General features: G+C 41.1%; 1 protein-coding gene across 9 annotated transcripts in view; it reads right to left on the bottom strand.

The window, feature by feature from the left end:
* Positions 1 to 991: 991 nt before the first annotated feature.
* The window catches only part of LOC146690920 (bromodomain adjacent to zinc finger domain protein 2B-like), a 55,917-nt gene continuing 38,835 nt past the window's right edge, over positions 992 to 18,073 (bottom strand). For 5 of the 9 annotated variants that reach the window (XM_085434092.1, XM_085434091.1, XM_085434100.1 and 2 more), the window contains 24 exons: positions 16,204 to 16,296; positions 16,059 to 16,120; positions 15,733 to 15,798; positions 14,920 to 14,985; positions 14,695 to 14,739; positions 14,560 to 14,586; positions 13,795 to 13,860; positions 10,136 to 10,276; positions 9,366 to 9,620; positions 8,414 to 8,637; positions 6,914 to 6,988; positions 6,551 to 6,785; positions 6,402 to 6,464; positions 5,639 to 5,783; positions 4,872 to 5,527; positions 4,394 to 4,679; positions 4,074 to 4,229; positions 3,745 to 3,899; positions 3,389 to 3,594; positions 3,036 to 3,171; positions 2,478 to 2,624; positions 2,028 to 2,305; positions 1,667 to 1,810; positions 992 to 1,549 (listed from right to left, as the gene is read on the bottom strand). In XM_085434092.1, coding sequence (XP_085290218.1) covers positions 1,402 to 1,549; positions 1,667 to 1,810; positions 2,028 to 2,305; positions 2,478 to 2,624; positions 3,036 to 3,171; positions 3,389 to 3,594; positions 3,745 to 3,899; positions 4,074 to 4,229; positions 4,394 to 4,679; positions 4,872 to 5,527; positions 5,639 to 5,783; positions 6,402 to 6,464; positions 6,551 to 6,785; positions 6,914 to 6,988; positions 8,414 to 8,637; positions 9,366 to 9,620; positions 10,136 to 10,276; positions 13,795 to 13,860; positions 14,560 to 14,586; positions 14,695 to 14,739; positions 14,920 to 14,985; positions 15,733 to 15,798; positions 16,059 to 16,120; positions 16,204 to 16,296 — 3,875 coding nt within the window. In that variant the 3' untranslated portion in view covers positions 992 to 1,401. The remainder of the gene's footprint in view (positions 1,550 to 1,666; positions 1,811 to 2,027; positions 2,306 to 2,477; positions 2,625 to 3,035; positions 3,172 to 3,388; positions 3,595 to 3,744; positions 3,900 to 4,073; positions 4,230 to 4,393; positions 4,680 to 4,871; positions 5,528 to 5,638; positions 5,784 to 6,401; positions 6,465 to 6,550; positions 6,786 to 6,913; positions 6,989 to 8,413; positions 8,638 to 9,365; positions 9,621 to 10,135; positions 10,277 to 13,794; positions 13,861 to 14,559; positions 14,587 to 14,694; positions 14,740 to 14,919; positions 14,986 to 15,732; positions 15,799 to 16,058; positions 16,121 to 16,203; positions 16,297 to 18,073) is intronic. The other 4 variants (XM_085434099.1, XM_085434096.1, XM_085434097.1 and 1 more) reach the window with 4 other exon arrangements.

Here is an 18,073-nt window from a genome sequence, read left to right as displayed (position 1 = left end):
AGGAAAGCAGCGAGGGAAAATGAAGTATTAAGCCATCTGTGATACGAGAGCTCATCAGTGAGGAGGATGCCAGCAGCAACAGCGCGCCAAACAAACGTACCAAGGAGGTCAAAAAGAGGAAAGGAGACGACAGCCTACCCAGCTCCCAGACAAAGTTTGACAGCCCCATCTACTGTGCAAAAAAAGCCAAAACCCACAAAGATGACAAAAAATGTGCTGGCAATATGCCGGTACAGACGTGTGTGTATTTAGTGCATGCATATGAATTTTTATTATAGCTTTAGCAAACTGATGAAAACAAACAATTAAAATATGAGATATTAATAAAAGAAAAATGTACCTAAGAAAAATATTAACAGCAGCAGCGAGGGCTTAGTGTTGCTATTTTGAAAAACCGGTTTATTTAAGCCATCCACACCAGTGTTCAAAAATAATATTCCTACAAAAGTCACTACTCATTACACAATTTTCATAATAAAATGCAGTTACTTCAAGTCTTCTGACTTCAGCTGTCTTGAGATGCCTCCAGCGGTCCGTGACACTGACTCCCCGATGGATTAAAGCTCCAATGCAGGTTTCACGTCAGTCCACGGGATGTCTGACAAGGCTCCGTTTGAAGGAAACGCTTGGAGATGAAACACTATGCACCACATTTAAGAGGAGGAAAGCTCCTATTACAGCTCCTGCAAATGTTTCCTACGATATACTGTGCAGGACACATACAGTACACACACTGCATATAGAAAAAGAAAAACATCCTCCTCAGAGTCAGGCACTACAATTCTGAGGAGTGCTTTGAGTGGATATTCAGATTAAGTGCTACGACCATCCTTATGCAATGATATCATCTTCATCAAGACCGTGCAGTAAAAATACACTTAACATGTAATAACTATGACTTGAGTGAAAGAATTAGCACTTAATGTGTCAGTGATCCCTCTTTGCATTACTCAGTGAACTTGTGAATGCATTTAGACAGAGGAACTGTTGGTACGGTTAGTAATGCTTTTTTCATTTATTCAACAGTTGTTACATTGTAAGTCTCGTGCCTCTGCTTTGAAAAGAATGCAATGTAAAGTAGTTGAGAAAATAAATACACATACAGCACACACAGAGATATAACTTAGTACCGATGATAAAAAAGTAAAGTCCCTGCTCAATATTGTATTTCGCACAAACAACATTGAGCCGAACAGTCAGTGTGTTTCAATAAACAAAACAGTATTGCACTTGAAGATACAAATCCATTAAGTGTTTTGCCTACACTTGCAGACAGACCACAGTCCTGTCCTTCAAACTGCACATTGATTTATTATAACCATGTAGTCACTTGGGGTCACAGGTGAAGAGAAGGCCTCCGACACCCATGAGAAAGTTGGACATGTCCACTTTGGAATGTGTTCACTGCAAGAATTCAGTCCATCGCTTGTCGAAGAATCTCCTCATCCTGTGGCCGGCTCGTCCGATTTCAGAGTCATCTTCGTTAAATCTCTCACAGTTATCGAAAACCAGGTTCACGTCGATGATGAATGTCTCCAAGTTTAAATACCTGTAATGATTAGAAATGGGTTTAATTTCAACTCATGAGCACTGTCCGAGTCATAAAATGTAAAATTAGGAATAAGATATGTTATGAAAACATCCTAAAAACTACAACAACACATACTGGTTACTGGTTAGCTTCTCCTTGATGGTGGAGAAGTCCATTGGTTTCTTGATGACTTTTCTGTATCCAGGAACAGCTCTGTGGTTGACTGGGGTGAGAAAAGGCCAGGCATCCTGATGGGCCTCCAGCTCAGCCAGCAGCACTCTGCAGGGAACAAAGAGCAGACACAGCTGAGCTTTTTGCATTGCAAATATATGACTTTTCACTACAACGGTCTGATTTGTTTACCCTTTAGTGATTTAAAATGTGAATTCTATTATAAAAATGTGTCACAGGAGCCTAATAATTTTAAACAATGACATAAGCTATATTATCAAGCTTCTAGGATCTAATTGCACAGTAAGTATATGCATGTGCGTACCGGCATATTCCCAGCTCATCTTTGTGCGTTTTGGCTTTTTTTGCACAGTAGATGGGGCTGTCAAATTTGGCCTGGGAGCTGGGTGGGCTGTTGTCTGCTTTCCTCTTTTTGACCTCCTTGGTACCTTTCTTTGGCACATTGTTGCTTCTGGCATCCTCCTCACTGATGAGCTCTCCATCCACAGATGGCTTAATGCTTCGTTTTCCCTCGACGCTTTCCTTCCCTCCTCCAGCTGTTCGGCTCTGCTGCTTCCTACTATGAGGGTATTGACCGCTTTCCTGTATGAAAGAACACGCAGAGGACTGTGGAGCCACATTAAACATCACACAGGTAGATAGATATGAACAGAGAGCTGAAAAATGAATAGCAAAAAACCCAGAACAACAACACACACACACACACAAAAGAATATTGGCTCTATGATCAATCCCTCAGGGGACGCTGATGTACCTTTGACTCACAAGCTGGACAAAACCAGTCCCCATCAGGCACTGTATTGATCTTGGGTTTATGGCAGTAAGTGTGGCAGCCTCTATCACAGCCATCACAGAGTAAGAGCAGCTCTTCATTATCTCCTTTTTGACAGAACTGGCAGTGCTGGAAACAACAGCAACAAACGGTGCAGGAAAATGAGCATCCCTCTTTAAAAATTGTAATAGATTACCCCAACTGGTTTAATTAAAGCTAAAACAGATTAGTGAGATACTGAAAAAGATTATAAAAAATAGTGATTTATTGTGAATGAGATATATAACTGCTACCAAATCTTTCCTGCATTTAAACCTTCTCCAGAGCTTTAACCAGCTATCTGTGCCATCCTGCGTTGGTATCCTTGACTGTTTTTAAGAAGGCTTGTATATTTTTAAATTAGTTTTCATGAAACTGAATGAGAAGCTATGCAGCTTATAAGACTGCATGGTGACTCTTATTATATGCGATCAAATAAGGTAAACAAATCTGTGATGAAGAGAGAGAGAGAAACGTGCAGTGAAAGCAGGTGACACCAACCACTTTCATGATGGCTCGTTCCCAGGCAATGGATTTCTGCAGCTGCTGAATGCAGAGTGACAGCTGAGCTGAGCTGCGGACTTGACCGAGGGATTTGCGCCACAGTCTCATCCCAGGAGCCACCTCCTCCTCACTGCTTAAAAGGTCACGGAAAGTAAGACCACTTGTAAAATTAACTGAGAAACATGAGAACAAGTCAATTGTACAAAAAAAAAAAAAAAAAAAAAAAAAAAGAGTTGCAAGTTCTTCTTTCTGGTGTCCTGAATCTTGCATTGTTATTTTCTACTTCTAATACAAAGACAGGCAAGGTGGCCTGTGTCTGACAAGTGGTATTTTAAGATCTCGTAAAGTACCTTCGCTCAATGTTCCTCTCAAGTTCTGCCAGCCTAGTAACCGCTATGTCAAGGGGATTGTTGGGCCGCCGCACCATAGAGCCAGGAACATCTTCTTGACTGGCGTCTCTCTCTCTTTTGTTTTCCTGAGCCAGGGAAGAGAAGGGCTTGTGCTCATGATAGACCAGATCCTTACTGTCAGACTGGGGCTCAGGGTGCATCCAACCCTGACAGAGATATCAGGGAAATATGGCCATCACAACACCTTATTTTAATCACACAGGTATATATATTAAAGAAAATTTCAATGGCCTTTCCGAGGAAATAATTAGAATAAACACTGAGGTTTTCTAAACAGCTGAAATGCTCGTCACTACCTTGACCTGCAGGCTGGCGGAGATGACTTTCCTCTCCAGAGCTTCAACCTGTCGCAGCAGGCGAATGTCCACCTCCATGGCCTTCTCCTCAACACACCAGCTCTCCACTGCCTCCTTGCTTACCTCCTGCTTTTCCATCCCTGTCACACCAATAGCTGCCACCAAATATGTATGAAAACATTAAAGCAAACTGCTTTCTAAGGAACGCTTTTAAAAAAGAAATTCCATAGCCAAATGTGTCACATCACATTAAAAACTCAAATAACAATACTTTTAAAAATCATGAAATGCTGAATGTCTGCCGACTCTCAAAGGAAATGTGAACCCACCATCTTTGCTGTTCTCACAGAGCTTGGTCATATGCTCCATATGTTTTTGGATCTGTTTCTGCAAGGCCTTCTCTCTGATGCCCCGGCAATGGAGGGTCTTGACCAGACTGTGCAGGTTCTCCATGTCAGACACACTCCACCAGCCATGCAGCATTTCTGGAAACACACACAAATTGGAGAAGTGACTGTGCTTTTCAATTTTAGCAACATTTGTTTGTTCGACTGACAATCGCCACGGCATATTCTGTTGCTGTCTGGGCAATAGATATGTTCAGTCCAGCATATCTGATTTGTGCATACTGGCAGCGTGCCGTTCTTACCCTCTGGGATGGGCCGAGGATAAGGGTAGTCTTGGGTTTTGGCCCCCTCTATGGCAGCATATGAGGCACAAGTGGACTTGTCACTTGGGGACTCTGAGGTCTCGCACTTGTTGATAGAGTTATTTTCCAGAAAAGAGGCCTCATTTCCATGACCCTCTGCATGCTGTGAAGCTAGATCCACCATAGGGGGTAGAGGTGTGCCAGAGAAGGGCAGGCTGGGACTTGCCACTGAGCTAGACATGTCATGCTGTGTCAGTCTGCCTTCATGAATGCCAGACTTTACTTGCTGAGAATAAAAATGCATACACTCAGAATTATGATCAGATTACAGTTTTATTCCAATGCCACATGCATGGTCCAACAAAGGAAAAATTGTGATGTAATATGGACTAATTCTTGCAACACTTATCAGCGCTCTAAAAACTCATGAACTGATCCTTCTATCTGAGATGGAGATGCATTATTGTTATCCACCAACCTGAAAGATAGGCAATTCTGTGTTACTGATCCCGGGAGTAGTGTTGTAGCTATCTGTAGCTGAGAGATTAGTGGAGAGGAAAGAGGGGGATTTGGTTCTGATGGGTTGTGGAGAAGATGAGGAAACTGGTGGACTGGAACCAGAGGTCACTGAGGACTCGTCGCAGGGAGAGCGAGGAAATAGGCTAAACCACTGGCTGCTTTTTTCAGTCAGTGTCTTGGACAGCTGGTCATAATGAAGGCTGGACTGAGGACTCTGGGTCACCCAGTGAATGCTTTTCAGCTGAGTAGCACCGAGCAGAAATGGCACCGCAGTGTCCAATTTATCCATCAGACCCTGCTGAGTAGGGACTATCTGTGAGGCAGGAAACGAAGGATAAGAAGCCGTGGTGGGGACTTTAAAAGAATGACTGTTCTGTGTATTGATGTCTGAATCTTGACCCATTTTGCCTACTTCTAGAAGTTTGCTGAGCTTAGATAAAGAGCCAGGTTTTTGGAGGAAGAGATTGTCTTTGTCCTGCTGGCTAGCTGTATCATTGTCTGTGCTCTGTGTGGAGCTGGAGACCACCGGATTTGTCTGTTCCAACTGCTCCCCTTTTACTCTGATCACCTCAGTAGCCCACTGTCTTCTTCTCTCCTCCTCCTCCACTTCACAGCCTAAGTAACATAAAATGAAAACAATGTTAAAAACAAAAAAGAAATCAGTAAGGATTTTGATCCTAAACACACTAAACAACGACCAAAGGAGACATTGGTTTTGTTTTGCACCTTCACTGCTCTCAGTGCCTTCAACAAAAATGCCACTGCACTGTGGAAGGACCCAGTAGCGCCGCTTGTATCTGTCCTGGCCAATCATCACAGAGCGCAGTAAGTGGGAGGAGTCAAACAGCTTCTGTCTAATCTGACTCTGTTGCTAGAGAGACACAAAGTTCAGGAAGTTATTAACCCACTCACACAGAACCTGGGAGTGGTAACAGAGAGAAAAAACATTATGAAGGCCACATTTTACTACACTAAGCACACAAAATTCCAATTGCATGTGTGAATTTCAACAGGACTCTTCTAATTTGTAACCACAAACCAAGTGTACAGGGAGACCCATGTTCCTATAGGAAACTAAAGGCTAATTTATGAAAATTGTTTTGTTGCTCAGTACTTATCTTACTAACAGAGTTTTGCTTATGAGTCATTGCTGTGTTAAGTTTGAATCACTGAACATGTTTGCAGTTCAGTGGTCGATGCTGTGCACTTCATGCTGGTTTGTTATAATAGATCCTCATATTACATTTTATTTCTGGCAAACAAATCAGTCAAAATATGAGAATAAAATGCATCATGTGACTGTTAAGTACTCAAAATAATAATCTGTAAATTGTAACCAATTATTTCCTGCGTTCACCTAGTAGCATTTCAACCATTCAGTGTAGTTAAATGCTACCTTGATGTGTGCACATCTTTTTATTATTATTTTTCTACCACTCCTGGGTACTTTACATTTATGAGTAATTCTTGAGATTGGGGTTTCATTTACCTTGTATGTTTTCTCAATCTGTTTCTCAAGTTCCTCGATGCTGGCAGAGCGTACACTGTCATCCTACATGGAAAAAAAAGTGGACTATTGCCATAATCAGCACAGATTTAGTCAGAGGCTCAAGTTAACAGCATTATGTTTCCACTGACCTCCTCTTCACATATGTCTGTTTTCTTTCCTCTTTTTCCACCTGCTTCTTCTTCCTCCTCCTCCTCGTCATCTCTTTGGTCTTCACTGTCATCGTCCTCATCTTCCTCTTCTTCACTGTCCCCTTCTTTCCTCTTGGATTTGTTTTGAACACTGACGAGCACAAAGGCATGGTTGTTCTCTCCTGCCCAACTGTTGTCTTTCTTCCCCGTCTTCTTGGTGTGGATACTCCTCAGTCTTTCAAAAAAGGAAAAAAAAAAAGAAGAAAAAAAAAACAACATAGGAAAAAAGTAAGTGCTGGTCACAAAATGTCCAAGTGCATGCACAAGAATCTTTGAACAACAGCCGAAATCACGTATACTTACTTCCGAAGCTTTCCCTCAACAACCCACTTATCCTTCCTCAGGTTGGTCATATAATCTATGTTTTTGTCGATCTCACTGAAAAACATAAAAAATAAAAAATAAAAAAAAATGTCGAAACCGACATTTCGGTGACCTTTTTGTGCAAGAGGATGAGGCATTTTCAATGCATTGCAGTGTGCACCAGATGTGCTTCAAAGTGTAGAGCTAATAAAAAATTGATGCCACGTAGTTTGATGCAACCTTGTGAAACTGTCAATCAGGCCACGATTTGTCATATTCCTTTTAATACTTCAGCTATTCCATTAAAACTGAAGACTCCATGAATAAAACAAGCCTGAATGTTCCACTCTCAGGCACAGAAAGAAAATTAACACACACTCGTCTGGCTGAGTGTTGCGACACAAACAACCTGCTGCTTAACACTGAGAAGACCAAGGAGCTCATCGTGGACTACAGGAGGAATGCTGACCCACGTCCACCCATCTACATTAAGGGGACGGCTGTGGAGCGTGTGAGCAGCTTCAAGTTCCTGGGAGTTCACATCTCCGAGGATCTCATCTGGACGACCAACTGCTCCAAGCTGGTCAAGAAGGCTCATCAGCGCCTCTTCTTCTTGAGGACTCTGAGGAAGAACCACCTGTCCTCAGACATCCAGGTGAACTTCTATCGCTGTACCATCGAGAGCATCCTGACCAACTGTATAACAGTCTGGTACGGGAACTGCTCTGCCTCAGACCGGAAGGCGTTGCAGAGGGTCGTGAAAACTGCCCAATGCATCGCCGGAGCACCACTTCCTGCCATAAAGGACATCTACAGGAAGCGGTGTCTGAAAAGGGCTGGGACAATCATCAAAGACCCCAGTCACCCATCACATGGACTCTTCACCCTCCTGCCCTCTGGGAGGCGCTACAGGAGCCTCCGTACTAAGACCACCAGGTACCGGAACAGCTTCTTCCCCACAGCTGTCAGACTCCTGAACTCTGCCTCCTGACATCTGACCCACGTTAACACATGGACTGGACATACACACACCCACAACCACCTACACACACAATGGACAACTGTACCCTCAAACACACAATAATAACATGCATATACAGCCTGTACATACTTACAGTTATAGCATATTCATAACATACATAAGTAACCTACATACTTCATACCATGTACATTATAACATACCATAATAGACCCATTTCTATAATATACTCACACATCTATGTTATTGCTAATATATATTTGTAATATATCTATATCATGGCTAAAGCACTTCTGGATGGATGCAAACTGCATTTCGTTGCCTTGTACCTGTGACATGTGCAATGACAATAAAGTTGAATTCTATTCTATTCTATTCTATTCTATTCTATAAGATGCAAACCCTTAAAGGAAGCATTTACTTCAATGGTTATTAAGTTTACTATTTATGATTATTTTTTTTAGGTGGGGTGAAATGAAAACACTGACATCATGAATTTCAGTTGGAGGCAGGGCACTCACCTGATCACAGCCTTACTGCAGCAAAGCTCATTTACCAGGAATGCTAAAACAGAGGCCTTCTGTGACGGACTGTGGGCTTGGAAAGGCTTAGTCCTGAGACTAAAAGCCAGCATGGCCACCTCTTTCTGTTCAGAGTGACCCTCCATGTAGATCTGCAGAATCTCAGACACATTGTCCCGGTTGATCTCCACATTAGTCAAGTGGTCCCCCAAGATGGTTTTGCTCTTTAAAAAAAATGAAATAAAAACAAAATCAGTAAGCTTACATGAGACTTCCTTTTTATGTTCTGTAGCCTTACGCAAAAAAAAAAAAAAAAAAAAAAAAAAAAAAAAAAAAAAATCACAATATTGTAGGTGTCTGATAGAAAACTGTCCTTTCAAGCAATTATCCCTTCCTGATGTTAAGTGCTTAAGTGTCTCACAGGATGTGTCACATCTGGGATGTGCAGATTATTAAGTCACACTCTGTATATCTCTCTTGGCATGCACACAACAGCTTCTTAGGAGAACATTTAAGTACAGTCAATCAAAGAAATGTTTATATCCAACTACACAATAATGTGGAATGGTCTGGGGAGGAATTAAATTTGTGATTTAAAACTAAAATGGGGCATAAGTACAATAATTACCCACCTAAAGACTTTAGATCTCTGAAGTTAAAAACACATATGGAGCAAATAGCTTGGGTCTTGTTTACAAGGTAAGCTGCTGCCAACATTTCCTTATACATTTATACGTGTCTACTGTCACTGCTGTCAATTCTTTAGTTATTACAGCTCACTCAGCATTGTAATAACCAAATCAGTGAGAATGCAATATTTAAAAATCAGAAACACCACATTTTAAAGGGACACAGTAGCATGTCTGTGCTGTATGTCTGTGTGTGTTATTTACACCACAGGAAGCGTTTACACTTCCAAAAATCCAAACTGCAATTACAACAACAGATTCACCTTGTGACCTGCAGGTACCCCAGGATCACACACAGCTGCAGAGAGCATGGTCACCAACAGGTCCTGGACCTTTTCCATATTTTCCGCAATGTTCAGTAACCCTTCTTGAAGGTCACCTATAGTGAGCGGGTCTGAATTTAAATCCAGTCCCAGCACCTTTCCAAAGCTGTGCAGAAACTGCAAAACCATCAGGCAGTTAGAGAAGGTGCTTCCTGCTAATACCAGACCAGGGATACGGGACAACTCTGGAAGAGGCTGTAAAGAAATGCAAATAAAAACTTAAAGTATGATAAAACCTACACAGAAATTATACACAAAACTATACAACTATAATAGTTACTGGATTGCAGTTTATAAAACATTATTGCAAACTGCTCTGATTTTGAAATTAAAAATGGGGTGCATGTTCCAAGACATATTTTAGTGAAGGACTAGTTTGAACACTTGGTCAATGTTATAACACGAGGAGCCACACGGTGGCACCGTTTTAACCCTTTTCATGAATTCCAGATGCTTTAAATGATCTTAAACATCTGTTTTGTTACAGATTGTGAAACAATTATACCATAAATCACCAAAAGCAGTTCTAATCTTTAAGGATGTGCACAGCTCCAATAATGATAATACTGGTTGATAACTATATCAAAATGATCACTGGACTGGTGGGAAATCTGCTCTTTCAGACAAATGGACACTATTCAAGACGGATATATGAACTCTTATTTCTATTTGCCAACATCTCAGCCAACATTAACACAGAGTGTGTATACCTTATGATCCGCTAAACACATGTCCTCATTTGGCTTCTTCAGCTCCTTTGCTTTTTCCAGTTCTAGTCTTCTGAGCTCCAGTTTCCTTTCCTTGTTCAACTGTTTCTCATCTTTCTTTTCTTTTTTCAGACGTTCCTTCTCCTAAAGGAAAGTTAAATCCTTACAAACAATATACTTATATTTACACTGATTTACAAAGTGAAGAACAAAAAAGAAAAGAAAAAAGAAATGCTTTTAGGATCACCATGTGCTTTCTTGTACTGTGTACTGCATTACTGAATGAATGAATTTATAATTTTGTTTTCATGTCTGGTCATTTACATGGCCAGTTCCTCATGAAATTATTCAGTCATAAACAGACCGCACATGATGTTCCACGAGATGCTCAACAAAACAACAAGCACAAACACAATCCAACAAACACATGAGTCTAAGAATGAAATTTATTTTATTCTTCACCTCTTATAGACAATGTTGGATAACACCTCCCACCCACTCCATGACATGTTGGTCAGTCACAGGAGCTCGTTCAGTGAGAGACTGAGATTACCGAAAAGCACCACTGAACGACACAGGAAATCATTCCTGCCTGTGGCCATCTCCCTGTACAACGCATCCACTTAACACACTGTTTGCTGCTACAACTACACATGTTTCTTTTCCAAATATTTATTTATAAGTGACTTATGTATGTATGTATGTATGTATGTATGTATGTATGTATATATATGTATATATTGTACTATTCTTAGTTAGCGTATTGTCTGTCTTGTCTTAATGTTGGTTTAAAATGGAGCACTGTAACAAAAAATAATTTCCCCCAGGGATCAATAAAGTATTCTGATTCTGATTATATTCAGTCACACCTCATGTTATGTGCACACAGAGGGACCACAACACCATATTCAACAGATTTCCTCAACCCATCTTTGTGTGCAGTTAGTCTAACACAGCATTTACACTTCTCCACATCCTTCTTCTTAAGAACATGTCTATTCTGACAGGAGTGGTCTCATCCAGGATGATAACACTCTCAGCCACAAGTCAAAAAGGGTTACTAAATAATTTAACCATGATGTAGACCACATGGTAAGGCCTTCAACAGATCTCAAAATAACGGGACACCTGTGAGAGATTGTTTCAAATAATAGTGCACAATCAGAAGAAACTGGAAATAAAGGGGTTTTTTTGGGGTTTTTTTTTATTTCTCTAAAAGAAGAACAGATTTTGGGAATCGGTGGCAAAACTAACTTTTGTTTTAAAGCCCTTCTGGCGTTATGTGATACTAGGGGTGCAACGATACTCATATCGATATTGAACCGTTCGATACAGTGCTTTCGGTTCGGTACGCATATGTATCAAACAATAACATTTTTTAAATTTATTTGATCAACTTTTCTTCTGACGATGCTGTCTGTGTTGAGAGCTCAGTGGATCTGCGTTCGACTACTCCGCCTAGGCTGCACTGTCGAGCACAGATCCACTGAGCGCAGCGCAAGCTAGCAAGACAGAAGCTAAGCTCCTTGCAACATGGCAAATTGAATCTCCTGCACCCTCATTCAGATCTGGCCTTTGGAACTATTTTGGTCTTCATGTGAAGCATGACCCTGATGGTAAGCGCGTCATGGACAAAAGTAAAACAGTATGTTGGATGTGCCACGCAATGCTCAATTACATGGGTGGGAACTAGAGATGGCACATACCACTTTTTTATGTCCAATACCGATATCATAAATTTGGATATCTGCCGATACCGATATGAATCCGATATAGTGTTTTTTAATCAACAAAACTGTTTTTTAAATATCTTGCTGCATTTTGTATAAGTTCATACTCAAGTTTAAAACAACAACTACACTAAAGCTATTCTGTTATACCTGTATGCAAAAAAAAATATATTTCATAGTTCAGCAATACTGATCAATCTAATAAACTTAAACCTACACCATCCTCCCTATTCTGGTATTTTAAAGAGTACTTAGCGTAAATATTAAGCAACCTAACTAATAGGGTTCCAACTCCCAGCAACAACAAAAATAAAAAAATAAAAAAATAGGGAACCACCCCTCACGCTCCACCTCATGATGCTTAATCAACGTAATCAACCTTAATTTGATGCAGTGTGAAAAAAAAAAAAGCACAGAAATCAATTCTTTTTCAAGAAATATTAAATAGATTCAACATCTTTCTTCAACAAAATTGCAGACTGCACAGATGGTACCTTCCCAAAGGAAAAAGTACTATAGCTTACTAGGGTATATATATTAGACTTAATAGTCACTATATACAGTAATGGACTTCTATTCATTTTACATCAAATTAAAACTTTGGGTGTCAGATAATTATTTATTAAAAGCTAGACATTTTAAATGAGAATAAGAAAGAAAAGTATGTCTTTGTGCCCCCTTTTCCCTGTTAATGCCCTATCGGCCCCCCTGGCTAAACTTTGCTAGATCCGCCCCTGCACAGTTACCAGCCGTCAGCTACGTAGAAAAAGATCCTCGAGTAGAAAGTAATAATAAATAAATTCTAACAACAGCTGATCAAGCTTAAACGTGCTGCTGTTGTTCAGCCGCTGGTTTCCTCTTTCTGGTGCAAAGTGGGCCAAAAACAAACCAGAGAGACGGACTCGCGACAGAAAAGCCGATCAGCTGATCATTAAGCAGTTTCATGATTGAAGTAGCAGCCAGAAGAGGCAGTCGCTCCATATATCGTTTGGTAAGCTTAACGCAGGAATGCTTTACAAACATTCAGAGATGGACTTACACACTTGCTTTACTTCTCTCGGGGATAACTTTGTCGGAGATGAAATGCCGGGTTGCTAGCGAAGCTCCAAATGCTATCCAGACCACCGACAGGTCCCGCATGCCACAGCCGCTCTATCACGTGATGCATACTGCTCCGACTGCTAACGTTCTGAGGTGAGTTACGGCGTGTTGCAAGTTTTGTGAGGTGCTTTCGTGATATTTAATGGATCGGATTACATTTTTTATTTTTCTCCGATATCCGATCCAGTAATTTAGGTCAGTATCGGACCGATACCGATACGTAATATCGGATCGGTCCATCTCTAGTGGGAACTACTGCGTTAGCGCAGTTTGCCCGTTAACGTGTTGACGCCGTCCAGCCCCACGCACGGGGCGATCCGCGGTAGCTCGTTAACGGAGATTTGCCGTGTTGTGGCGTTAACGTCATTTCAGATTAACGCTGACAGCACTAGTGGGAACAAAATGAATATCACTGCACATTTACTCCGACATCATCCTAGTGCAAAGACAAGTGGAAGCAGACAAAAAACAACAAGCACGCATGCTACAAACTTTACCCGAGTCATTTAGACAGCCGTTAGCACATGATTCTCCTTATGGGGACCTGATATGTTTAATATGCTGCTGAGAATATAGCCCATTTTAATAAATTAATTTTAATAAATGACAAATTAAAAAAGCATGAACATTTTTTTGTATTGAAAAAAATATCGAACCGTGACACCAAAGTATCGAACCGAACCGTGAATTTTGTGTATCGTTGCACGCCTATGCCCCTGTACATATGGTACTATGTCCCATCATAGCAGACTGCTGAACTTTCCTTGTTTCACTCATCCTTCCTTCAGCAAGTCTGCAAAAACAAGCTGTGATACATCAGCAGTTACTCACCTCCGCCTTCTTGCGGGCCTCGACAGCCTTCATGAGTATCATGTGCTGCCTGCGTCTTTCCCTCTCCTGGTAGAACACAGACGCGCAGATTATATCATTTTCAAAGAAAGACATTTGTTCACAGATGTCATTCCTGATGACACGCACAAAGACGTAACAGTCGGCGCGTGTTGCACATTGTATGGAACGGTTAAACAAAATGGGACACGGCGATAAACAAAAAGCAAATGAGGGCAGTGATGCATACACAAAGCATAAGCTCAGTGTTAGACACAGTCATTACAAAATTAATCTGAGCGTGTTGGCGAGAAGCAGGCTGAGAGTTTTAACCGCAAGCAGCAGATATTGTTTTGCAGCGACGAGCAAAATAATGAATGCATCTCCACTAAACTGATGAACCACATCATATTAAAGTACCAAGACATCATGGAGATTATATATTATTATTGCTGCATATCTATACAATCATATACGCATAAAAAGGACGAAAGCAGACACATGACATCGTTTCAAAACAAACAGTGCAATAGAAATATTTATTAGAGTGCGTTGCATTCATTCGTGATCATTCTGGGCAGATAATGGATGTGTGTATCTGAGAGATCAATAGTGCAGACATAAGCGGTGCACTGTACTGGAAAAGCCATGCAGACGGATGTTGTTTGACTACAGCAAAAACTAGGAGTTAACCATTGTTGCGATGGCAGCCATATAACACAACACATTCACAATACGTTGTCAAAACACACAGAAGCATACTCATACCATATCTAGTCTATGTCTCTCCAACTCCTGGCAGAAAGAGTTGTCAAAATATTAAGAAACAGAAAAATTACACATTACAAAAAAATTTAAACTAATATAAGAAATTTCCAACGCGTGTGACTTAGGCAACAATACCTGGTGCTTCAGTATGACGGCTTGTAGTCTTCGCATCTCCCTCTCCTTTACAAACAAAATTAGTTCAAGTGGAAAGGAAACATAACACACGTAATCATGTGTTCATTTATACATGCGTTTGGAATGCAGTGCTTTTTAAACTACAAGGCAAAAACCAAAAACATTACGTAAGCAGCGACAGACGTTCAAATCAAAACAAAGGTTAGCTCATTAACCTCCTCTCACCTTGTTACGTTTCTCAGCTTCCAGTATCCTGGCACTCGCCGCCGCTTCCCTTTTTTTTCTCTTTTCCTGCAAGCGCAAAACAGACCCGATGCACTCATTCAAGCACAAACAAAAGATGCTATTAACTGAAGCAAACCTTTGAGATATCTATCAAATGCTTTTGACTAATATATTGACTCATTTTCAACTAAGACATCACACAGAGAAAACTTTAAAACTGAGTGATTTCCTTGTTACATCCAAGATTGCCGTTTGTCAGTCTACTTAAAGCCAGCGGCTCCCTGATAATATCAAATCTAACAGACTGAAATCTTGAGCAATGAGATAATTATTTCCTCCAATTAAGACTGAAAGACAAAATGGCAGTGGTTATTATTAAACACCAGCAGGCAGTGAGAATAAATTAAGCAAAATTTCTATCAGTAATTATAGCCCCAATGAAATCCTGTTAAGAGCCACTTGCCAAGCGTGTCAACTGAAATTTGATTTATGAAGGCTAAAATATTCACAGCTTCTATTAGTGAGGGAATGCAAAGTAGGTATTTCACCTAGCCACGGTAAACTCTGGTCCACCTCTTTCTTAATGAAATACTGTATTTTGCATTAAGCTCCAGCATGGTCTGAGGAGATTTTCATATTCAATGGCACTTTTTGCAAAAAACCAATTAAGCATTAGTCACATGTACTGACTAAAAGTAGGACCACATAATTTAGGAATAGCCTTTGGTTGCTTTTTTTCTTCTTCCTATAAATCCTATCAACAGCAGAGAGGAAGTGTTTAAGAATGTTTCTGCAATAACTTTCAGGACAAACCTCAAGAATTTGCTGTGCACGGAGTTCTTTCTCCATACGAATTTGCTGAATGCGCTTGATCTTCTCCTGGTAAAAGGATGAGGGCGAGATCAAATGAATTAACTATTAAGTCATGCATGTTATAGAGCGGTGGAGGGGAGCACGGTGCGGGGGTGAAGACGTACAGTGGCTCTATGCAGATGAGAAAGGTGCAGCATTGTGGAGAACAGCAACTTTCTTGTACGGTTTCAAAGCTATTCAAGTGTGCTTAAAACCTTTTCACCTTGGAGTGTGTAAAGAGCAGAGTGGCTCAAGCTCTGCGTGGAAAATTAAACATAAATCCTTACTTGCTGTTTAAGAATCTTCAGCTGTTCCCTCTTTTTCCTCCTCTCCTCAGCAGCCATTATTGCTGAAAAACACATGAATATCTGATCTGCACAAAGCACGTCATCTAGTGTTTCAAATGAGTCTGATTTGACGACAGAAGTTTACCTTGTTGTTTCTTTGCCTCCTTTGCGGCTTGCGCTATAGCCTGTTTCTCTAGTTTTCTCATCATTTTGATCTGAGCTGCCTGTCGTGCTATTTCTGCAACATGATGAAATATAAAATATGAAGCATGAAATCACACGTGCCGTAAGGTCCTCAAAATATTAGAAAAACCTGACCTACACATACAGTGGGGCAAAAAAGTATTTAGTCAGCCACCGATTGTGCAAGTTCCCCCACTTAAAATGATGACAGAGGTCAGTAATTTGCACCAGAGGTACACTTCAACTGTGAGAGACAGAATGTGAAAAAAAAATCCATGAATCCACATGGTAGGATTTGTAAAGAATTTATTCGTAAATCAGGGTGGAGAATAAGTATTTGGTCACCTCAAACAAGGAAGATCTCTGGCTCTCACAGACCTGTAATGTCTTCTGTAAGAAGCTTTTCTGTCCCCCACTCGTTACCTGTATGAATGGCACCTGTTTGAACTCATCATCTGTATAAAAGACACCTGTCCACAGCCTCAAACAGTCAGACTCCAAACTCCGCCATGGCCAAGACCAAAGAGCTTTTGAAGGACACCAGGAAAAGTATTGTAGACCTGCACCAGACTGGGAAGAGTGAATCTACAATAGGCAAGCAGCTTGGTGTGAAAAAAATCAACTGTGGGAGCAATCATCAGAAAATGGAAGACATACAAGACCACTGATAATCTCCCTCGATCTGGGGCTCCACGCAAGATCTCATCCCGTGGGGTCAAAATGATCATGAGAACGGTGAGCAAAGATCCCAGAACCACACGGGGGGACCTGGTGAATGACCTGCAGAGAGCTGGGACCAAAGTAACAAAGGTCACCATCAGTAACACACTACAACGGCAGGGAATCACATCCCGCAGTGCCAGACGTGTTCCGCTGCTGAAGCCAGTGCATGTCCAGGCCCGTCTGAAGTTTGCCAGAGAGCACATGGATGATACAGCAGAGGATTGGGAGAATGTCATGTGGTCAGATGAAACCAAAGTAGAACTTTTTGGTATAAACTCAACTCGTCGTGTTTGGAGGAAGAAGAATACTGAGTTGCATCCCAAGAACACCATACCTACTGTGAAGCATGGGGGTGGAAACATCATGCTATGGGGCTGTTTTTCTGCCAAGGGGACAGGACGACTGATCCGTGTTAAGGACAGAATGAATGGGGCCATGTATCGTGAGATTTTGAGCCAAAACCTCCTTCCATCAGTGAGAACTTTGAAGATGAAACGAGGCTGGGTCTTCCAACATGACAATGATCCAAAACACACCGCCCGGGCAACAAAGGAGTGGCTCCGTAAGAAGCATTTGAAAGTCCTGGAGTGGCCTAGCCAGTCTCCAGACCTCAACCCCATAGAAAATCTGTGGCGGGAGTTGAAAGTCCGTGTTGCTCGGCGACAGCCCCAAAACATCACTGCTCTCGAGAAGATCTGCATGGAGGAATGGGCCAAAATACCAGCTACTGTGTGTGCAAACCTGGTAAAGACCTATAGTAAACGTTTGACCTCTGTTATTGCCAACAAAGGTTATGTTACAAAGTATTGAGTTGTATTTTTGTTATTGACCAAATACTTATTTTCCACCCTGATTTACGAATAAATTCTTTACAAATCCTACCATGTGGATTCATGGTTTTTTTTTGTTTTTGTTTTTTTTCACATTCTGTCTCTCACAGTTGAAGTGTACCTCTGGTGCAAATTACTGACCTCTGTCATCATTTTAGGTGGGGGAACTTGCACAATCGGTGGCTGACTAAATACTTTTTTGCCCCACTGTACCTGCCAAATCACTCTAAACAACCTACAGAGACAGTTTTTTGTGACAAGCTAACTGGAGAATTTAAG

Source organism: Copadichromis virginalis, linkage group LG16, assembly GCF_057382275.1.
Source record: "Copadichromis virginalis isolate Kocher_CV1m ecotype Utaka linkage group LG16, C_Virginalis_male_GT1.1, whole genome shotgun sequence".
Lineage (NCBI taxonomy): Eukaryota > Metazoa > Chordata > Actinopteri > Cichliformes > Cichlidae > Copadichromis > Copadichromis virginalis.
This window is presented reverse-complemented; position numbering and strand designations above follow the sequence as displayed.